Source organism: Erythrolamprus reginae, chromosome 2 (genome assembly GCF_031021105.1).
Source record: "Erythrolamprus reginae isolate rEryReg1 chromosome 2, rEryReg1.hap1, whole genome shotgun sequence".
In the NCBI taxonomy this organism is placed as follows: Eukaryota; Metazoa; Chordata; class Lepidosauria; order Squamata; family Dipsadidae; genus Erythrolamprus; species Erythrolamprus reginae.
The window spans coordinates 343599352-343621798 of record NC_091951.1 but is presented as its reverse complement, the minus strand read 5'-3'; the positions used below and the strand labels follow the sequence as shown (position 1 = coordinate 343621798).

At 44.5% G+C, this 22447-nt stretch overlaps 1 protein-coding gene across 1 annotated transcript in view; it reads right to left on the bottom strand.

Annotated features, from left to right (window-relative positions):
• Positions 1-2204: 2204 nt before the first annotated feature.
• The window catches only part of DYM (dymeclin), a 293904-nt gene continuing 273661 nt past the window's right edge, over positions 2205-22447 (bottom strand). The window contains exon 17 of the mRNA XM_070736919.1: positions 2205-3719. Coding sequence (XP_070593020.1) covers positions 3570-3719 — 150 coding nt within the window. The 3' untranslated portion in view covers positions 2205-3569. The remainder of the gene's footprint in view (positions 3720-22447) is intronic.

Below are 22447 nucleotides of genomic sequence, written 5' to 3'. Positions count from 1 at the left end.
TGCTGAGGACCCCTGGCATCCTGGCCCCTGGTATTTTCGCCACGGGGAAGGGCGGACCCCCCCGCGGCGTCAACCGGCTCCTCTCCTCCGGAGTCTACCTCGGAGGTAGTTTCCCCGGGCGCTCACTCCTGAACCCAACAGCCAGGCTCTGTGTGGGTTCCCAGAAAGGAGCTGCAGTCCTCTGGATTAGACCCACTGGAGGTCTGAAACCCAGGGCTGTGTGAGGAGAAAACCCCCCAGCTGCACCTGTGGAGAAAGGATAGGGGAAAAAAAGGCAAGTTAAAAATTTTTCACCACAATATTTAATTTAAACATTTAAATAATTTAAACAATTAAATAATCAATTAAATAATTAATTACTACTAATAAACAACTACTCAAACCAAACCCTGTTGGCAGAGCAAAAAAACTCAGAGTCCCTTTACTGCGACTGAGTTTTTAGACTGGGGGGCTAAGGGGGGCGGCACCTGCCTAATATTTAAATTAAACTCAGTCCCTACCAATCAGACTGAAGAATTACCCATCCTGGACTCTCCTTGCAAGTGCATTGGAGAATGACAAGCACTGGCTCTAGAAGTTAAGGGCTCCAGATTCCATTCAATTCTGAACATGTATTTTAGAGCAGGCCCTCCCGACCCCAATGCATAGTCCATGGAGCAACAATGGGCCACAGCATGCCAGCAATAGCTTTCCTAAATTTGCCCATGTTACTCCAACACTCCGCAGTCTGCATTGGTTGCCCATTGGTTTCCGGTCACAATTCAAAGTGTTGGTTATGACCTATAAAGCCCTTCATGGCATCGGACCAGAATATCTCTCGGACCGCCTTCTGCCGCACGAATCCCAGCGACCAGTTAGGTCCCACAGAGTTGGCCTTCTCCGGGTCCCGTCGACTAAACAATGTCGTCTGGCGGGACCCAGGGGAAGAACCTTCTCTGTGGCGGCCCCGACCCTCTGGAACCAACTCCCCCCAGAGATTAGAACTGCCCCCCACCCTCCTTGCCTTTCGCAAGCTCCTTAAAACCCACCTCTGTCGTCAGGCATGGGGGAATTGAAATTTTCCCTTCCCCCTAGGCTTATAGAATTTATACATGGTACGTTTGTATGTATGATTGGTTCTTTAAATTGGGTTTTTTTAGATTATTCTTAATATTAGATTTGTTTACATTGCCTTCTTATTGTTGTTAGCTGCCCCGAGTCTGCGGAGAGGGGCGGCATACAAATCTAATAAATAAATAAAATAAATAAATAAATAGAGGTGTGTAAACAAGCGCCATCTTTAGGAAGTACGCAAAATTTGCCCATGTTACTCCAACACTCCGCAGTCTGCATTGGTTGCCCATCGGTTTCCGGTCACAATTCAAAGTGTTGGTTATGACCTATAAAGCCCTTCATGGCATCATTCCGTCTGGTCCATGGAACTGGTCCCTGGTCCCCAAAATGTTGGGGGCAGGAGCTGGCACTGTTTTAGGGGATAAACCCATCGACTAAGCAATGCAGGTTCGCAGGAATGCCGGGGAGGGCCTTCTCTGTGGCTGCCCCGGCTCTATGGATCCAACTACCCCCCAATGTCTGTACTGCTTCCACCCTACTGGCCTTCCACAAGGCCACAATGACCTGGCTTTGCCAGAAGGGCTGGGGCCCATGAATTGTACATCTTTCATGCCCAAATTGTATGAATCGTGTGCGTGCATGTGATTACGAGTGTTTTTTTTTAAATAATAAATTGGTTTTTATTACGGGGGTTTTAGTTTTAGATATTATATTCGACTTCTTCTTATTGCTTTGCATCTTTTTGCATTTGTATTATATTATTTTGTAAGCCGCCCTGATTCCTTCGGGATTGGGCGGCATAGAAGTCGAATAAATAATAATAAAAATAATGATAATAAACTCACATTTTGTCTGCAGCTTTTAAAAGCGGTTGCATCTTTCCACGGGCTGATGTGCCTGCTGCAACAGCCAACCTTAAGATCCCGAGAAAAAGCCAACGCTACTTTAAAGAGCTCCAGATAGCGGCTGCTTTGGCGCTTCCTGCACACTCCAACTATTTCCCCCTAATATGCTGCACAGCCTGTCCCATACAGCCAATAAAAGTGTCAGAATTTAGCAATTCCCAGCATCAATTTGCTCTAGGTAAAATATTCAACGGTTTTAATTGGTTCATTTTAAGCTGCCTCTTCAAACACTGGATTTTCCACATCTTGCAGTCAACAGTTATTTATTTGAAGGAGAGGGCTGCAGGACATTCAGCTCCTTTCAAACACTGGGTCAAATATTTCTCCTGTCATCAATTCGCTCTCCAATTTTTAAAAATCCGTGCTCATATTCCCCACCACCCCAAGTCTGTCTCTGTGCAAAAACTGAACAAACTCAATCACTGCGCATTTTTTTTTACAGCTACAAAAAGGAAGTAAATACGATTGCATTTTAAGCGGCAATTTTTTTTTTTACAGAATAGACAGGTGGGAGAGAACACTGCAGATCAGGAGGTTAAAACCAAGCAAAATAATTTGTGAAAAGATATTTAAAGAGGGGTCCTCTTTCCCACACATTGCCAGTTTTACATGTCTTTATTCTGTATATCAATGGTTTTTTTTCCCTGTAAAAGAAGTATCGTGGGCAACACAATTGTTGATCTTTTTTGTTCCTTAACTTGGCAGCCTGGTGTAGGGCTGTGTTTTTGTTGAAAAAAAACAAGCTCATATTGTGTTAATGCTACACAAAGTGCTTTGCCCTGTTTCTCTCTTGGTGTCAATTCTCTTTAAAGTACGTAACATTAATTTTGAGATGCGCATGCCTGCAAATTTCTGTCAAAGGCAATTTATCTGAAAGAAGTCTAAGAAGTTGTGTTGTGTTTCTGCCTACGTTTTGGGGGAGGTTGAGAAGCAACAGTGAAATTTTGGAGAAATCTACACTCCCTGTAATAGAACTTTGGAAACTACAAATCTTGAGCTGCTCTTAAATCTTTTTAAGACTTTTCTAGATTTTGCCGAGGGAGAAGTGGCAGTTTTAGTGCCTTCCAAAATGAAGCATTAAACAAACAAAAAAAAGAAAGAAAAAAAGGAAATATCAATGCCACAAGATTAATTTCATTTCGGTTACACCCAGTGTGAAAAGGTACCAAGGCTGCAAAGATCATGTTGGAAGCCCACAGCAAAACCTCAAAAGCTTTTGCAGATACACTTAGAGTAGACAGGAAGAAACAGCTTGCAACGCTGACTTCCCAAAAACAAAATATATTTCGTTTACATTATTTGGGGGTTTTTTTGCCCCTCCAAAAAGCTGATTGCTGTTAATATCTCACCTGACGTTGAGTTCCTCCAACCCAACTGCTGGAAAAAAAAGAACACCCCCCATCTCATGGCTTTACAAACAGATTGATTAAAAATTAGCATACAGTCTTAATGGAGTCCATGTGGTGTTCTGGCTTCTAACATGCTCCCAGGAAAAATAATAAGTGGGGTTTATACAATAGTAACAAGCATCCTTCTTAGGAAATCTCGGCTGGAAAAGGGCTCGTTTTAGGACAGGGGCTGGCAAGGTAGGTTTGCGTGTCCTTTTGGGCTTCAGCCCGAATCCCTCGTAAAGAGCTGGATATCTTGCGAGTTCCAGTAAAGAGCGACGGCCGAATTGTAGACAAGAGACCAAACATAGGGGATGAAGAACTCTTCGGGCTGTTCCTCCTCTACATACTTGAACTTCAGCTCTGGGAATTTCTGCAAAAGAGAAAGGAGAGGGTCAAGGAGAGGGAGGTTGTGATCCCGCTATATGAGACCACATTTGAAATCCTGTGTCCAGTTCTGGAGACCTCACCTACAAAAAGATATTGACAAAATTGAACGGGCCCAAAGACAGGCTACAAAAATGGTGGAAGGTCTTAAGCATAAAACTTAGTAGGAAAGACTTCATGAACTCAATCTGTATAGTCTGGAGCAGCGTTTCCCAACCGGTGTGCCGCGGCACACTGGTGTGCCGCGAGACATCGCCAGGTGTGCCGCCTGGGCGGGGCGCTGCGGTGCCTCTGAACTCTCCGCTCCTGCCCGATGCCGCGGTTTCTGGCGCTCTCCTGCTGGGCCCCAAAGAAGGAAGGCAGGAAGGAGAGCTCCATTCTTCGCGCAGGCAGTCGCGGGGAGATGGCGGGGGGGGCGGCTAAAGCGGCCCCGGGCACCGTTCCCTGTAGGCTTTTCCAGGGGCGCGCAGGAGAGCGCCAGAAACCGCGGCATCGGGCAGGAGCGGAGAGTTCAGAGGCACCGCAGCGCCCCGCCCAGGCGACAGGGAAGCTTCAGCTGGGCCGCGGCATCGAGCAGGAACCGGGAGGTCGGAGGCACCGGCACGGCAGCGCCCGCCCAGCTGAAGCTTCCCTGTCGTCATCGGCAAGTGTCCTTTGGGGCCCGGCGGGAGGGCACTGGCGGTGGGAGCGGGGGGGGGGGGCGCGGCTGCAGCGGCGCAGGCAGTCGCGGGGAGATGGCGGGGGGGCGGCTAAAGCGGCCCCGGGCACCGTTCCCTGTAGGTGGCCCTGTAGGCTTTTCCAGGGGCGCGCAGGGAGCCGCGGCCACCCGCCCGCCTACCGGATTTCCCTCCGCGCGGTTGGGGAGGTGGATTCGCCGCCCCCACCAGCCCGATCTCTCTCCGTGGGGGGGTGGGGGGCGACGAACCGACGACCGGGGGCTGTCCGTCCGTGTTGGGTGGTGCAGGGCAGGCACAGTCAGCCCCAGGGGAGAACAAGGGAGGGAGAGAAAGGAAAGAGAGAGTAAGGGAGGGAGAGAAAATTGAATGAAGGAGGGAGAGAAAGAAAGAGTAAGAAGTAGAAAGGATAGAGATAAAGGAAGAGAAAGAGGGGGAGAAAGGAAAGAGGGAGGAAGGTGGGAGAGAAAATTGAATGAAGGAGGGAGAGAAAGAAAGAGTAAGAAGTAGAAAGGATAGAGAAAAAGGAAGAGAAAGGGAGGGAGAGAAAGGAAAGAGGGAGGAAGGGGGGAGAGAAAATTGAATGAAGGAGGGAGAGAAAGAAAGAGTAAGAAGTAGAAAGGATAGAGAAAAAGGAAGAGAAAGGGAGGGAGAGAAAGGAAAGAGGGAGGAAGGGAGGGAGAGAAAATTGAATGAAGGAGGGAGAGAAAGAAAGAGTAAGAAGTAGAAAGGATAGAGAAAAAGGAAGAGAAAGGGAGGGGGAAAAGGGAAAGAGGGAGGAAGGGGGAGAGAAAGAAGATATGAAGGAGGGAGAAAAAGAAAGATAGGAAGGAAAGAGGGAGAGAAAGGAATGAGAGAGAAAGGGAGGGAGAGAAAGGGAATGAAAGAGGGAGAAGGGGTGAGAGATAGAAAGGATAGACAGAAAGGGAGAGAAAGGAAAGAGAGAAAGGGAGGGAGAGGAAGGAAAGAGATGAGAGAGGAAGGAGGAGACAGAAAGAGAGGAAGGAGGAGACAGAAAGAGAGGAAGGAAGGAAGAGAGAAAGAAAGAGGGATGGAGAAAGGAAGGGAGAGAAAGAGGGAGGGAGAGAGAAATAGAGCGAAAGGGAGGAAGAGATTTTTTTTTTGTCCAAACTTTTTTTAGCGCCCCCCCCCCCCCCATGTTCCCCAGGATTTTGAAAATATGAAAAATGTGCCGCGGCTCCAAAAAGGTTGGGAAACACTGGTCTGGAGGACAGAAGGGAAAGGGGGGACATGATCGAAACATTTAAGTATGTGAAAAGGTTAAATAAGGTTCAGGAGGGAAGTGTTTTCAATAGGAAAGTGAACCCAAGAACAAGGGGGCACAATCTGAGGTTAGGTGGGGGAAAGATCAGAAGCAACGTGAGAAAATATTTGACTGAAAGAGTAGTAGATCCTTGGAACAAACTTCCAGCAGACGTGGTTGGTAAATCCACAGGAACTGAATTGAAACATGCCTGGGATAAACATATATCCATCCTAAGATAAAATACAGAAAATATAGTATAAGGGCAGACTAGATGGACCATGAGGTCTTTTTCTGCCGTCAGTCTTCTGTGTTTCTAAATGTGAAGACCTCGAGCGGAGAAGTTGAAAAGCTTCTACCTAATGAAGTCATGTTTGGGGACAGGAACACAAGCCTTCATGGATCCCTCTTTAGCAGAGTGTCAAACTCAAGGGCTGGGGGCTAGATCTGGACTGCAGGGCACTTAGATCTGGCCCCCGAGCCATTCTGGAAATAGAGAAGGACCGTCCACAGTGCTTCTGCCAGGGAAAACAGGCTATCCAGCTCCGTTTTTGGGTGACGTGCAGCCCTTCGGAGCTCCGTTTTCACTGACAAAGGGTTGCAGGAAGCCTTGGCAGCTGGAAACGGAACTTGGAAGCCTGTTTTTGCTGGCAGATCGCTCGGGTGACCATAGGCGCTCCCGACAGGAGTGACGTAGAGCTGGCTGTGACCACTTGAGGTCAAGCACAATTCTGATGTGGCCCTCAATAAAATTGAGTTTGACACCCCTGCTCTTTAGGAAGGAAATTAGTCACATTATTTAGACTTATATACCGCTTCACAGTGCTTTACAACCCTCTCTAAGCGGTTTACAGAGAGTCAGCCTATTTCCCCCAACAATCTGGGTCCTCATTTTACAGACCTTGGAAGGATGGAAGGCTGAGTCAACCTTGAGCCTACTGAGATTCGATCTGCCAAAGCTGCTGGCTGCCAGTGATCAGCAGAAGTAGCTTGCAGTACTACACTCTAACCACTGCACCACCGAAGCTCAATAAATCATAGAAGATATGGCTCCACGTGCCACCTGTGGCACCTGGGCCATAGGTTTGCCATCACTGGTGTAGCCCGTACTGGTAGCAACCCGCTACTGGATGTAAATTGCAGACTACCTGTATCGGATTAAAGCTCATCATTATTTATTTTATTAAATGTATATGCTGCCCAACTCCCAGAAGACTTCAAGCGGTTATTTATTTATATTTATTTATTTGATTTTTATGCCACCCTTCTCCTTAGACTCAGGGTGGCTTACAACATGTTAGCAATAGCACTTTTTTAACAGAGCCAGCCTATTGCCCCCACAATCCGGGTCCTCATTTTACCCACCTCGGAAGGATGGAAGGCTGAGTCAACCTTGAGCCGGTGATGAGATTTGAACCGCTGACCTACAGATCTACAGTCAGCTTCAATGGCCTGCAGTACAGCACTCTATCTGCTGCGCCACCCCGGCTTCCTTAATTAGGAGATTTTCTTGCACGGGAGACATTGGCAAGAGCAGCTGCCTCTCCATGAAAACAATATCCCTAAATATGCCCATGTCACACCAACACTCTGCAGTCTGCATTGGTTGCCGATCGGTTTCTGGTCACAATTCAAAGTGTTGGTTATGACCTATAAAGCCCTTCATGGCATCGGACCAGAATATCTCAGGGACCGCCTTCTGCCGCACGAATCCCAGCGACCAGTTAGGTCCCACAGAGTGGGTCTTCTCCGGGTCCCGTCAACTAAACAATGCCGCTTGGCGGGACCCAGGGGAAGAGCCTTCTCTGTGGCGGCCCCGGCCCTCTGGAACCAACTCCCCCCAGAGATTAGAATTGCCCCACCCTCCTTGCCTTTCGTAAGCTACTTAAAACCCACCTCTGCTGCCAGGCATGGGGGAATTAAGATTCCCTTTCCCCCTAGGCCTTTACAATTTTATGCATGGTATGTTTGTATGTATGTTTGGTTTTTTATATTAAGGGGTTTTTAATTGTTTTTAGTATTGGATTATTATTGTACTGTATACTGTTTATGATTGCTGTTAGCCGCCCCGAGTTTTCGGAGAGGGGCGACATATAAATCCAATAAATAATAATAATAATAATAATAATAATAATAATAATAATAATATCATAACACTTCAAAGAACCCATTCCTGTAACCTCTTTTTTTCCTAAACTGAACCTCTTTTCCCCCCCCAGAGCCGCTGCTGTTGTGCATGTGAGTCACAAGCACGTCGGGTCCAGCCAAACTAGGCCGGTTGTCTTCAGTCGCAGACCTTTGTGATGTTATTACTTCTTTAATCAACCACAGAGATTTCCCCTGTCTCAGATGTCTGACTTGGTGGTTGGGACAGGAGCATGTAGCCAGACGGGTCCAAAGTTTACCAGACTGTCTGAGCACCGAGATTGCGATCGGATGCACAACCACAGGAAGCTCTAGCAAAGAGATGCAACCCAGAGACAGACATTGCTTTCCTGCTTTGGTGCATCTAAAAAAGAAAAAAAGTACGAAAACAAAAGATAAACATCTCAAGATTAGTAAAGGGGGAGGGGAGAGGAATCAAATACGGCTTTGCTCACAAAGGTTTGACTCTTGTAACCTGTAACGTTGGCAGTGACTAGTCCTTGAGTAACATGGGAGCTGCTGCCCCATCCACGTTTTCAGGGTGTCCAGGGGAAAAGCATTTTGAAATCCCCTGATATTTCCCTGACATTTCCCTATAACTCTGTCCTACACATTGGGAAGAAAAATCTGAACTCCAAATACGAACTGAATAATCAAATTATCACAGATAATCCCCACTTGGTTAAAGACCTTGGTATACTAATAACAAAAGATCTAAGTGCCAAAGCCCACTGCAACAATATAGCCAAGAAGGCTTCAAGAGTTGTAAACCTAATCCTACGTACCTTCTGCTCTGGCAATCTCACACTACTTACTAGAGCTTACAAAACTTTTGCCAGACCCATCCTCGAATACAGCTCATCTGTTTGGAACCCATATTGCATCTCAGACATTAACACCCTTGAAAATGTCCAAAGATACTTCACCAGAAGAGCCCTTCACTCCTCCACTCGAAATAGAATATCCTATGAGACTAGACTTTCAATCCTGGGCCTAGAAAGTTTAGAACTAAGACGCCTTAAACAACTTAAACTCAGTAACCGAGTTGTCGAAGCGTGGAACTCATTACCGGACTCCACAGTGTCATCCCCAAACCCCCAACACTTTACCCTTAGATTATCTACGGTTGACCTATCCAGATTCCTAAGAGGTCAGTAAGGGGCGAGTACAAGTGCACTAGAGTGCCTTCCGTCCCGTGTCCTACTGCTCTCCTATATCTCCTATACCTTTCTTCTATTCCTATATCTCTTCTTCTATTCTTTCATTGATATGTTCTATTACTTTATCTTCTTTTCTATTATTTCTTAGATATATTTTACTATGAGTATCTCCTCTATAACCTTCATCATGTGTTTTACTATGTGTATATAGATATATCCCACTAAAACCCTCATTGTGTATTGGACTAAATAAATAAATAAATAAACAAACAAACAAACAAACAAACTTGCGATCTAGTTAAGGCGCGGTTGGAGATGACGTCATACCAAATGGCTAAGCCATGGAGAAATATCAGTAGCTGAGGAAGCAGGTTGTTGCCACAGTTATGCTCGTTTCTGCTTGACTCTGCCAGGCAGCGCGATCCGGTTTTTTTTAACATGATTCCCCCCTGACTTTTAAACATTTTAATACAGTTTGGTTTCCCCCCCCTGATTTATTCCATTTTTTTTCACGAATTCCCTGATAATTCTATGATATTTCCCGAACCGCCGATTTCCCTGATAATTCCCTGATTTCCCTGTTTTCCAGGTTTGCTGGACAGCCTGGTTTTGCAGTAATCCTGAGTTGGAGAAGTCTGATTTGATGTGGCTTAGGGCAAGCGGGGGTTGCCCCTCCTGCTGCTATCAGTGCGCAGCGCAACTTCAGGTGTCTGGTGTGCGCGTCCCAGTGAGATTTTGCCTCTGCAAAATTTCAGCAATTTTTTTGGCTTCCGCGCATGCGAAAAAAGTCTTGCTGGGATGCACGTGCGTGCCGGATACCTGAAGCTGCATGCACAGCTCCCATTCTACTACCAGTGCGCAGTGTGGCCCGTATCGGGTAGGAGCACGCTACTAGCTTAGGGTGACCATGCCACTGGGATATGTTAAAGGTTAGATCAGTGATGGCGAACCTTTTTTTCCCTCGGGTGCTGAAAGAGCATGGGCGCGTGCAATCATGCATGTACCCACACCCATAATTCAATGCCTGGGGAGGGTGAAAACAGCTCCCCCCCCTGAGACCCTCTGGAGGCCAGAAGCAGGTTGTTTCACAACTTCTGGTGGGCCCAGTAGGCTTGTGTTTTGCCTTCTCCAGGCTCCAATGGGTTCCCTGGAGCTTGGGGAGGGTAAAAATGCTGTCTCCCATCCTCCTGGAGGCTTTCTGGAAGCCAAAAACGCCCTCCCAGAGCCATGTGCAAGCCAAAAATCCAGTGAACAGCAAAAGCATGAACGTTGGAGCTAACCTAGGGCAACAGCTCGTGTGCCAAGAGATATGCCACCTGTAGCACCCGGGCCATAGGTTTGCCATCATTGGATTAGATTATAGCAGGGATGTCAAACTCCAGGCCCCGGGGACCAGATCCCACCTGCAGGATGCTTAGCTCTGGCCCACGAGGCTGCTCTGGAAACAGTGAAGGACCAGCCTGTACGGCCTCTGCCAGTGAAAACGGAGATGGCAGAGGGTTGCAGGAGGCCGTTGCAGCCAAAAATGGAGCTTGCGAGGGCCCTCCCACACTCCATTTTCACTGGCAGAGGGTTGCAGGAAAATGGAGCTTGGGAGCCCGTTTCCACTGACAGAGCTCTCGGGCCACCAGAGGCGCCCCCGACACGAGTGATGCCGAGCTGGCCAGGCCCCCTGGCACCCCACCCCTATCAAGGTCAAAATACAATGCTGATGTGGCCCTCAATGAAATTGAGTTTGGATTACAGCCTTCACGAAAGGCCATTTGCATTTTGGCAGTGAGGTTTTATGCTTCTGGAAAGGAGTCTTCAAGAATCCTAAAGGAACATTTCAAGAATACGAATCTGAGACATCGCATTCAGAGAAAAACAAAACTAGCATTAAACCAAACAAACAGGATGAAGTGCTGCTGCAGGTAGTCATTGATTTACAACAGTTCGTAGAGTGACCATTCAAAGTTAAAACGGCAGTGAAAAAAAAATGGTGCGGTGTTCTGCCGGCGTGTTTCAACCGCCCGTAATTACAGGGTAATTAGTCCAGGAAGACACACACCACACGATAAAGGAAAACCCAAAAGTTTTTATAAACGGAAAAACAGAAACAGCTCCCTTTTTAAATGTCAAAGGGATTTTCTGGTACACACAAGGCACAGGTTAAATGCAATCCAATTGCTCACCCATAACTGGAAAATTGAGTCCAATTCTAAAGTCCAGAGAGTCCACACACAAACTTGAACAGCACAAAAACCACGATCTTGACGAAACAATGAATCAGATAAACTGCCATGAGGCTAAAACACCAGGCTGCCCTTTTATCTGTAGCACTAATTACAGTAGCCCCACCCAACCACAGGTGGCCTCATTTTCTCTTGTAATAATCCTTCAGTTGTTGTCTCCTATGCATCACTCTACGCATGTGTGGATCTGTCATTAATTCTTGTTCAGAATCCAGGGATGATACAGAAGATTGATCTCCTCCTGGGCTGTCTGCCAAACTCCCCTCTTCCCTGTCACTCACGCTTCCTTGGTCAGAGGAGGCTTCGTCAGCAGATTCCATCGGGAGCAAAACAGGCCTGTGGCATGTGGATGTTTCCCCCACATGCACCTGCACATTCCTTGGGGCAGGAGCTGGGCCAGAGCTAACCACAACACGCAAGAGATTTTCACAATTAGGATCCTTGCAGCATCCCTGTGGACACATGATCAAAATTCAAATGCTGGGCAACTGATTCATATTTATGACGGACGTAGAGTCCCAGGATCGTGGGAGCCCCTTTGGGGAATGGGGAAGCGAGACTCACTTAACAACGGTGATAGTAACTTGACAACTGCAGTGATTCACTTTGTTAAGGTCGCAAAATGGGACAAACTCATTTAACAGATATATATATATATATATACGTGAATAAGCGCATAAGGGACGTGCATAAGCGCATCAGCGTGCTTACGGTCCCTGACCTACTGTCCTAATCATCCTCATTTATCTATTTATTTTGTTTATGTTTATACCTACATCTGCTATCTTGTATATGTTTGACAAACAAAGAAAGAAACAAAATAAATAAATCAAAATATGTATTGCTTTCGATACCATCAACCATGGTATCTTTCTGCACTGGCTGGAGGGGCTAGGAGTAGGAGGCACTGTCCTATGGTGCTTCACCTCCTACCTCTCCGGTCGGATTTAGGATATTTTGTATTGTTCTTTTATATGCTGTAAGTTGTGAGTGCTCCTAACACCGGAGGTTTTCAAGAAAAGATTGGACAGTCGCTTGTTCCGGGGTGGTATAAGGACTCATGCCTTGGGTAGGGTGTTGGGACTACAAGACCTCCAAGCCTGTGATTACATGTGCAGTCAACGGAGCAGTGGAAGTGATGTGCCGGTGCCTGGAGGCTGTTGGGGCCTGGATGGGTGTCAACAGACTCAAACTCAACCCGGATAAGACGGAGTGGCTGTGGGTTCTGCCTCCCAAGGACAATGCCATCTGTCCGTCCATAACCCTGGGGGGGGGGAATTACTGACCCCCTCAGAGAGGGTCCGCAACTTGGGCGTCCTCCTCGATCCACAGCTCACATTAGAGAACCACCTTTCAGCTGTGGCGAGGGGGATGTTTGCCCAGGTTCGCCTGGTGCACCAGTTGCGGCCCTATTTGGACCAGGACTCACTGCTCACAGTCACTCATGCCCTCATCACCTCGAGGTTTGACTACTGTAATGCTCTCTACATGGGGCTACCTTTGAAAAGTGTTCGGAAACTTCAGATCGTGCAGAATGCAGCTGCGAGAGCAGTCATGGGCTTCCCTAGGTATGCCCATGTTACACCAACACTCCGCAGTCTGCATTGGTTGCCGATCAATTTCCGGTCACAATTCAAAGTTTAAGTTTAAGTTTAATCAGATTTGTATGTTTATCTTTATTTATGTTTATGTTTATTTAGATTTGTATGCCGCCCCTCTCCGCAGACTCGGGGCGGCTCACAGCAATAACAATACAATGTAAAACAAATCTAATATTTAAGTTAATTTAAAAAACACCACAAATTAAAAGTGTTGGTTATGACCTATCAAGCCCTTCATGGCATTGGACCAGAATATCTCCGAGACCGCCTTCTGCTGCACAAATCCCAGCGAATGATTAGGTCCCACAGAGTGGGCCTTCTCCAGGTCCCGTCAACTAAACAATGTCGGTTGGCGGGCCCCAGGGGAAGAGCCTTCTCTATGGTGGCCCCGACTCTCTGGAACCAGCTCCCCCCAGAGATTAGAACTGCCCCTACCCTCCTTGCCTTTCGCAAACTCCTTAAAACCCACCTTTGTTGTCAGGCATGGGGGAACTGAGATATCTCCCCCGGGCCTATATAATTTATGTATGGTATTTTTGTAGGTATGTCTGTTTAAACTCAATCTGTATAGTCTGGAGGACAGAAGGAAAAGGGGGGACATGATCGAAACATTTAAATATATTAAAGGGTTAAATAAGGTCCAAGAGGGAAGTGTTTTTAATAGGAAAGTGAACACAAGAACAAGGGGACACAATCTGAAGTTAGTTGGGGGTAAGATCAAAAGCAACATGAGAAAATATTATTTTACTGAAAGAGTAGTAGATCCTTGGAACAAACTTCCAGCAGACGTGGTAGATAAATCCACAGTAACTGAATTTAAACATGCCTGGGATAAACATAGATCCATCCTAAGATAAAATACAGAAAATAGTATAAGGGCAGACTAGATGGACCATGAGGTCTTTTTCTGCCGTCAGACTTCTATGTTTCTATGTTTCTATGTTTAAAAATGGTTTTTTAAAACTATTTTAAATTGTAAATTGTAAATTATTAGATTTGTCAGGAACTGTTTTTATTGTGTTGTGAGCCGCCCCGAGTCTACGGAGAGGGGCGGTATACAAATCTAATAAATTAAAATAAATTTTAAAAAAACAAACTATTAGATAACCTGGATGTCCACTGCACTTTGAAGTATTGTCCTCCCCGGCTACAGTATCCACAAACAACATTTGCATCATTTTTTCCCCTCCCCCCTCATCCTTCGACAGAGAGTCGCCTCCAGAAACACAGGGAGATGTTTCGGTTGAAGTGTCTACATGGTATGCAGCCATGCCTGCCTGATAATATCTTTATGCCTTTTTTTGGACTTAAAAAGACGAGACATCCAGCCATGGAAAAAAGTCTCGGTTAAGAGAAACGAAGCAGAGCAGTGGAAATTTACAAGGCAAAGTAAGCCCCCACCCGCTTCCATCTGCAGACATGCTATGCGGCTCATTATAATCCAAAGGCGAAATGAATTTAAAGGACTAGCCCCTTGGTTCTCCCTCTCCCATACAGATAATATTCAACCTCCCCCCCCTCCCCAAATAAGGTCTTCTTTTAAGTAGCTTATAATTAATGCTCCCAGGACATCCTCAGGGCATGCCGTACTGGGAAGCAGAGCTCCCAATAAAAAACCCGGCTCCTTTCCTTTAAGGAAAGACAAGCGTTGTCATCGGCGAAGGACCTGGGGTGGTTATATAGAGCGCTGGTGAGACCACATTTGGAATACTGTGTTCAGTTCTGGAGACCTCACCTACAAAAAGATATTGACAAAATTGAACGGGTCCAAAGACGGGCTACAAAAATGGTGGAAGGTCTTAAGCATAAAAGATATCAGGAAAGACTTAATGAACTCAATCTGTATAGTCTGGAGGACAGAAGGAAAAGGGGGGACATGATCAAAACATTTAAATATGTTAAAGGGTTAAATAAGGTTCAGGAGGGAAGTATTTTTAATAGCAAAGTGAACACAAGAACAAGGGGACACAATCTGAAGTTAGTTGGGGGAAAGATCAAAAGCAACATGAGAAAATATTATTTGACTGAAAGAGTAGTAGATCCTTGGAACAAACTTCCAGCAGACGTGGTTGGTAAATCCACAGTAACTGAATTTAAACATGCCTGGGATAAACATAGATCCATCCTAAGATAAAATACAGGAAATAGTATAAGGGCAGACTAGATGGACCATGAGGTCTTTTTCTGCCGTCAGTCTTCTATGGTTCGATGTTGGGCTGTCTGCAGACTTTTGCTGTGAATTTTGTAAGTTATTCTGACCATTATGGAGAGTTGCGGAAAATCACAATGGCATATTTCTAGAAAGAAATATTTGTTCGTTTCTTTTATCTTCTTCTCTTCTTGTTTGTCAAGGGGCTATTGCAGTGATGGCGAACCTGTGGCATGGGTGCCACATGGAGCCATATCTGTTGGCACGTGAGCCATTAAACCTAGCTCAGCTCCAATGTGCATGTGACGGCCAGCCAGCTGATTTTCGGATCACCAGGAGGCTCTGGGAGAGCATTTTTGGCTTCCAGAGGTCCAGAGAGGGTGGGAGAGGGCATTTCTGCCCTCCCCAGGCTCAACAGAAGCCTCTGGAACCTGGAAAGGGTGAAAAATGGCCCTCCCAGGCTTACCAGAGGTTAGAAATGGGCTATTTCAGGCCTCCAGAGGGCATCCAGGGGACCACACTTGGAGTACTGTGTACAGTTCTGGTCACCGCACCTCAAGAAGGCTACAATGGAACTGGAAAAGGTGCAAAAAAGGGCAACAAGGATGATCAAGGGAATGGAGCAGATTGCAACACCTTGGTCTCTTCAGCCTTGAAAGACGGCATTTAAGGGGTGACTTGATCGAAGTGTATAAAATCATGCATGGGATAGAAAAGGTGGATAGAGAAAAATTATTTTCTCTATCACACAATACTAGGACAAGGGGGCACTCCCTAAGTTCATAGGTAAGAAAGTGAGGACAAATCAAGGGAAATATTTCTTCACCCAGAGGGTCAGCCTTGATAGCTTCAAAGCAGGATTAGACAGATTCATGGATGCCAAGTGTATTGGTGGTTATTGAAACGGATGTCCATCTGCCACCTCTATGTTGCTTGAGGCAGGCAGGATTCCCTTGAGTACCATTTGTTGGGGGAAAGGGAGGGTCTTGCCTTCTCTTTCCGCTCAAGATCCCCATGGACAATTGGTGGGCTACTGTGTGACACAGAATGCTGGACTCGATGGGCGTTGGTCTGATTCAGCATGGCTCTTCTTATGTTCTTATGTTCACCGTATCCAGGCTGAAAATCAGTTGGCTGGCGTGTGCATGTGTGCTGGAGCTGAGATAGGTCAACGTCTCGCGTGCCCTCCGGTGTGGTTCCGTGTGCCACGCCTGCCATAGGTTCACCATCACGGGTATAGGGCTTCCTGCCTGAGCAAGGGGTTGGACTAGAAGACCTCCAGAGTCCCTTCCAACTCTGTTATTCCGATTTGTCCTACATAGTGGCGTTAAACATGGAATTGTATACCTATTCCTTTTTTGTTGCCTCACCTGGAGATTCATAGTTATGTGGCTCATTATGATTAAGGGCAGAAGGCGACAGTGACTGAAGCTTGTGGGAAGCAATGGATTAGTGGTGCAGCCCATCACGTTTTTCTTTGGGGAACAATTTCCAGTTTTCTTTTTTCTTTTTCATTTAAAGGGGCTGCTGGCTTTGCTTCTCGAGATGTAGAATCATAAAATCTGTATACTGCACGAGTCAAAAAGAGGGCGGGAAAAATATTTACTGACCCCTCACATCCTGGACACAAATTGTTTCAACTCCTACCCTCAAAACGTCGCTACAGAGCACTGCACACCAAGACAACTAGACACAAGGACAGTTTTTCCCCGAACGCCATCACTCTACTAAACAAATAATTCCCTCAACACTGTCAGACTTTCTACTAAATCTGCACTTCTATTCTACTAGTTTTTCTCATCATTCCTATCACCCACTTCCTCCCATGTTGACTGTATGACTGTAACTTGTTGCTTATATCCTAAGATTTTTATTAATATTTCTTCTTCATTGCTTATTTGACCCCTATGACAATCATTAAGTGTTGTACCACATGATTCTTGACAAATGTATATTTTATTTTATGTACGCTGAGAGCATATGCACCAAGACAAATTCCTTGTGTGTCCAATCACACTTGGCCAATAAAAATTCTATTCTATTCTATTCTATTCTATTCTATTCTATTCTAAATAAGGCTCCATAGACTGTAAAAATCATTGTGGGGAGGAACTTTCCAAAGACCTTCTGGCAATCTGGAAATTTACAAAAGGGCCAGCCTTCCCCTGCACATTCTTCAGTGGCTGTTCTTTGTTATTCATTTATGGCATTGTTTATGGCGGAATCTACAATACCCAGTTAAAATATCCAGGAAGGATAAAACTTGGAAGAGAATTAAAATATGCATTGGAATTTCAACATCCCCAATACGGTCAGCATCCAAGTGCATTAAGATTGATTGATTGATTGACTGAATGATTGACTGACTGACCGATGTCAGCCTTGGCACCAGGCTAGAAACCAAGCGCCCATGAGTTCTAGCCCTGCCTTAGGCACAAAAGCTGAGTGGATGATTTCACACCAATTCCACATGCGTGGAAGCAAAAAAATCAAAATGGGAGAAAAGGGTGGTCGGGCGGTAGGAAAAGCAAGTAGGATGCTTGGCTGCATAGCTAGAGGTATAACAAGCAGGAAGAGGGAGATCATGATCCCGCTATATAGAGCGCTGGTGAGACCACATTTGGAGTACTGTGTTCAGTTTTGGAGACCTCACCTACAAAAAGATATTGACAAAATTGAACGGGTCCAAAGACGGGCTACAAGAATGGTGGAAGGTCTTAAGTATAAAACTTATCAGGAAAGACTTAATGAACTCCATCTGTATAGTCTGGAGGACAGAAGGGAAAGGGGGGACATGATCGAAACATTTAAATATGTTAAAGGGTTAAATAAGGTTCAGGAGGGAAGTGTTTTTAATAGGAAAGTGAACACAAGAACAAGGGGACACAATATGAAGTTAGTTGGGGGAAAGATCAAAAGCAACATGAGAAAATATTATTTTACTGAAAGAGTAGTAGATCCTTGGAACAAACTTCCAGCAGAGGTAGTTGATAAATCCACAGTAACTGAATTTAAACATGCCTGGGATAAATATATATCCATTGTAAGATAAAATACAGGAAATAGTATAAGGGCAGTCTAGATGGACCATGAGGTCTTTTTCTGCCATCAGTCTTCTATGTTTCTATGTTTCTAATCACTGAAAACTCCATACGAATCCTCACACAATTAAAATGAATTTTATATTTATTTGTCTGCCTGTATCTCATACTTCTGCGCATGCACAGAAGCCGAATCTCACACTGGAGCGTGCGCTGGCTCGCTAGTCAGCTGGAGCTGCACATGCAGCTCAATTTTCGCTACCGGGATGCCGTATTGGACCATACCGGCTGCAATCTGCTACTGACACACACACATAATCCAAATTTTATTTCTATGGGGCCAGCAGTAAATTGCACAATAAACTTTCCCAAATATGCCCATGTTACACCAACACTCCGCAGTCTGCATTGGTTGCCGATCAGTTTCCAGTCACAATTCAAAGTGTTGGTCATCACCTATAAAGCCCTTCATGGCAACGGACCAGGGTATCTACGAGACCACCTTCTGCCGCATGAATCCCAGCAACCGGTTAGGTCCCACAGAGTTGATCTCCTCCGGGTCCCGTGAACTAAACAATGTCGTTTGGCGGGATCCAGAGGAAGAGCCTTCTCTGTGGCGGCTCCGACCCTCTGGAATCAGCTCCCTCCAGAGATTAGAACTGCCCCCACCCTCCTTGCCTTTCGTAAACTCCTTAAAACCCACCTCTGTCGTCAAGCATGGGGGAACTGAAACATCTCCCCCTGCCTATGTAGTTTTCTGTGTATGATATGACTCTATGTATGTTTTTTATATATTGGGGTTTCTTGATTTTTAGACTTTTTAAATGTATTATTGTTATTTTAGATTCTAACTATTAGATTTGTCATTATATATTGTTTTTATCATTGCTGTAAGCCGCCCCGAGTCTACGGAGAGGGGCGGCATACAAATATAATAAATAAATAAATAAATAAATAAATAAATAAATAAATAAATAAATAAATAAATAAATTAAAAAAATGAATGAATGAATGAATGAATGAATAAATAAACAAAGAAACAAACAAACAAACAAACAAACAGCATTTCCTGAATTTTGAACATTATTTAAGTTATATTTAATATGATTTATTTTACTGTATTTTTTATACGATTTGGTTTCATATATTGGTAGCTGTACACAGTTGTACGAGATGCAGGCAAAGAAATAAATAGAAAATTCATGATTTCAGAATACCTGAGGACAGAGAAATAATTAAGAAAGTATATGATTGTGCAGAAATGGATTGGCCAACTATGGCAATAAATGATAAAAAAAAGACTCAGATTATTATAACATCTGGACGATGTGGTATAAATGGATAGAAAAAAGGAAAACGGACCTATAACAAAAATGTGTATATTAAAATATGGGTATGTAAAATTTTATAACGCATGAATAAGAAAAAATTAGTTGGATGTTAACTTACTGAAAAAATAGTTGGATTTATATTTGTATTGATATATGTTTGAATGTTATGTTTTCATCTTTTTTAATGTAGAAAACTTAATAAAAATTACTTTAAAAAAAAGAAAATTCATTTTAATTAACCTCAAAGGAAGACCTGCATAAAATAGAGAAATAAATCCATTTACTAAATCCCTTTCCATCAGCAAAAGAAGTCCCACATGCTTTATAATGATAATGATAATAAGAAGGATGAAGGTAGATATCTTCGATATCAAAAACAAAAAAAAGAAGAATTATGTGTTTATGTAACAGAGTAAATTGGTGCTCTGTAGTTTTTGGAAGTGAATTAAAACAATTTTTGTGATGGGTTTATACCGACAAGGAATGGTTATGCTATGTGACCAAAAATTGTTCATGAGGACTCTGTCTTAAGACAGATATATTGAGAGACAGTGGATGAAAATGAGAAGATACTATTCAACAAATGATGTAAACTACTGTCAAAAAAAAGGCATAAATGTAGGCTTTAGTGCCCAACCTTGTTTAAACATTTGTGACCCCACTAAGCACACAAAGCAATTGACTTTTCAAGTAAAACCTCTTTGGGTGTTTCTGACTTTGGGGAATTAAAAAGGAAAAAAATAAAGTCATCTGAAGAGATGCATTTTCCCATTTTGAAAAATACAGCCCTTGGCTCAGATCGCCTGCATCCTATTGCAGAAAGGGAATATATCAAGGAACTACGGGACGACAGGCAACTTTTATTGACACGAAGCTTAAGTGAAATTCGCCCTTGTGAGGGAATTGTGTGGAAGAGCTGCGTTCAAGCTTTCTCAGCAAAAACATCCTCTTTTGGAACTCCCCGTTTCCTCGCCGAAATGCAAATATTTTGCACCGTGAATGAAGACCAGCACCTTGACTTAAGATAAAGGAGGCTTAGGAAATTCCTGCAGGGTGAAATTAGTGCTACAGTGCTCTGAAACCTGGCATCTCTGAAAAAACATCCTGGGCACCAGAGGATAATTAAAAAGGCTGATGCTCTTGTGAATTCGCAGTCTGATTCAAGGCAAAGTACCTCAAATGCAGGTAGTCCTCAAGTTATAACAGTTAATTTAGTGCCCCAAAGGTGCTTCCCTTCCCCTACTCCCAAGAGGCAACTGGACTTTCTCCGAGTCACCGGAGAGGAGCGACATACAAATCTAATAAATTATTATTATTTCTGGTTTTTCTTTGAAAACATTTTGCTTCTCATCCCAGAAACCTATTCAGTTCTCGTTCAGTGTTCATTTAGTGATTGTTCAAAGTTGCAACGGCACTGAAAAAAGTGACTAATGACCGTTAGAGCTTCAGTATTTATTTATTTATTTTATTTATTTATTGTATTTATATGCCGCTCGCTCCAAACGGACTCTGAGTGACTAGCAATCGGAATAAATACAGCAACAATAAAAACAGATAAAATCTAATAATAAAAATAAATAATAACAATAATATAAAAAGCATACATACTTGCAATCAGCCTAATTCCAGGCCTGCCGGAAAAGCCAGGTCTCAACAGCTTTCCGGAAGACCGGTAGGGTGGAGATAGTTTGGATCTCCAGGAGGAGTTGGTCCCAAAGGGTTGGAGCCGCCACAGAGAAGGCTCTGCCCTGAGGTCCCACCAACCAACATTGTTTGGTGGATGGGACCTGGAGAACGCCAACTCTGTGGGCCCTTACTGGCCCTAAGGAAGTATTTGAGCTTCAGTTTCAGGAACTGTCCTTCCAAAGAACAGCCAAGATTGATTTCTTTTAGGATTGACCAGGAATAGGTTCCTCCCGGTTCGGATCAGGTCACCTGAACTGCTAGTGATCCGCTGGTGACATCATTTTGGAGTTATTGATCTGGTTCTGTCTGTGCCATTCTGTGTTAGCCGCCATCTTTTTTTCTGAAATTTTCAGCCAATTTTCCTGTGTTTGGATGGCGTGTCCTCATTCGCCCACGTTTCTGCAACACTCCGCGGCCTGCACTGGTTGCCGATCGGTTTCCGGTCACAATTCAAAGTGTTGGTAATGACCTTTAAAGCCCTACATGGCATTGGACTAGAATACATCTGGAACCGCCTTCTACCGCACGAATCCCAGCAGCCGATAAGGTCCCACAGAGTTGGCCTTCTCCGGGTCCCGTTGACCAAACAGTGTCGTTCGGCGGGCCCCAGGGGAAAAGCCTTCTCTGTGACGGCCCTGGCCCTCTGGAATCAACTCCCCCCAGAGATTAGAACGGCCCCCACCCTCCTTGTCTTTCGCAAATTACTCAAGACCCACCTTTATCACCAGGCATCGGGCAACAGAGACATCCTCCCCCAGGCTTTTATATTTTATGTTTGGTATGTATGTGTTGTATGGTTTTAAATTGCTGGGGTTTTAGATATGTTTTATTTTAATATTAGATTTGTCTCACTGTTATATTGTTTTTGTATTACTGTTGTGAGCCGCCCCGAGTCTTCGGAGAGGGGTGGCATACAAATCTAATAAATAATAATAATAATAATAATAATAATAATAATAATAATAATAATTCTATGCTTTGAAAAAAGCCCTCCCGACGGCCAATGGGTTAAAAATGACCTTTATTTCTTCGCCCAAAGCACAGCTGATCAGCTCCTCAGCTGTGTTTTGGGCTGAATCCACCTTCAGCGCATGTACGGAAGTGAAATTGCATAAGGATAAATTGCGTGTGAAACATCACGATTTTCACCGGTGGCGAAGGTAAGTGGAACCCACACCTGGGATTGACCGATTTGATCTCTTTGCAGTCCAAGAGACCTTCAGACTTCTATGTTTCTATGTTTCAAGAGTCTTCTCCAATGCTATGACCATAAATCCACCGTCAACTGCTTAAAAAGCAAGACCTGGGCATTTTCCAATTCAAACTTCCTTTGCAAGACTGGCATTTCTCCACAGAATCCAATGGCTTTTGGGCTTCAGCAGAAGTCTATATCATAACTCTGCAAATAAACAATGCCACCTGGTTGGAA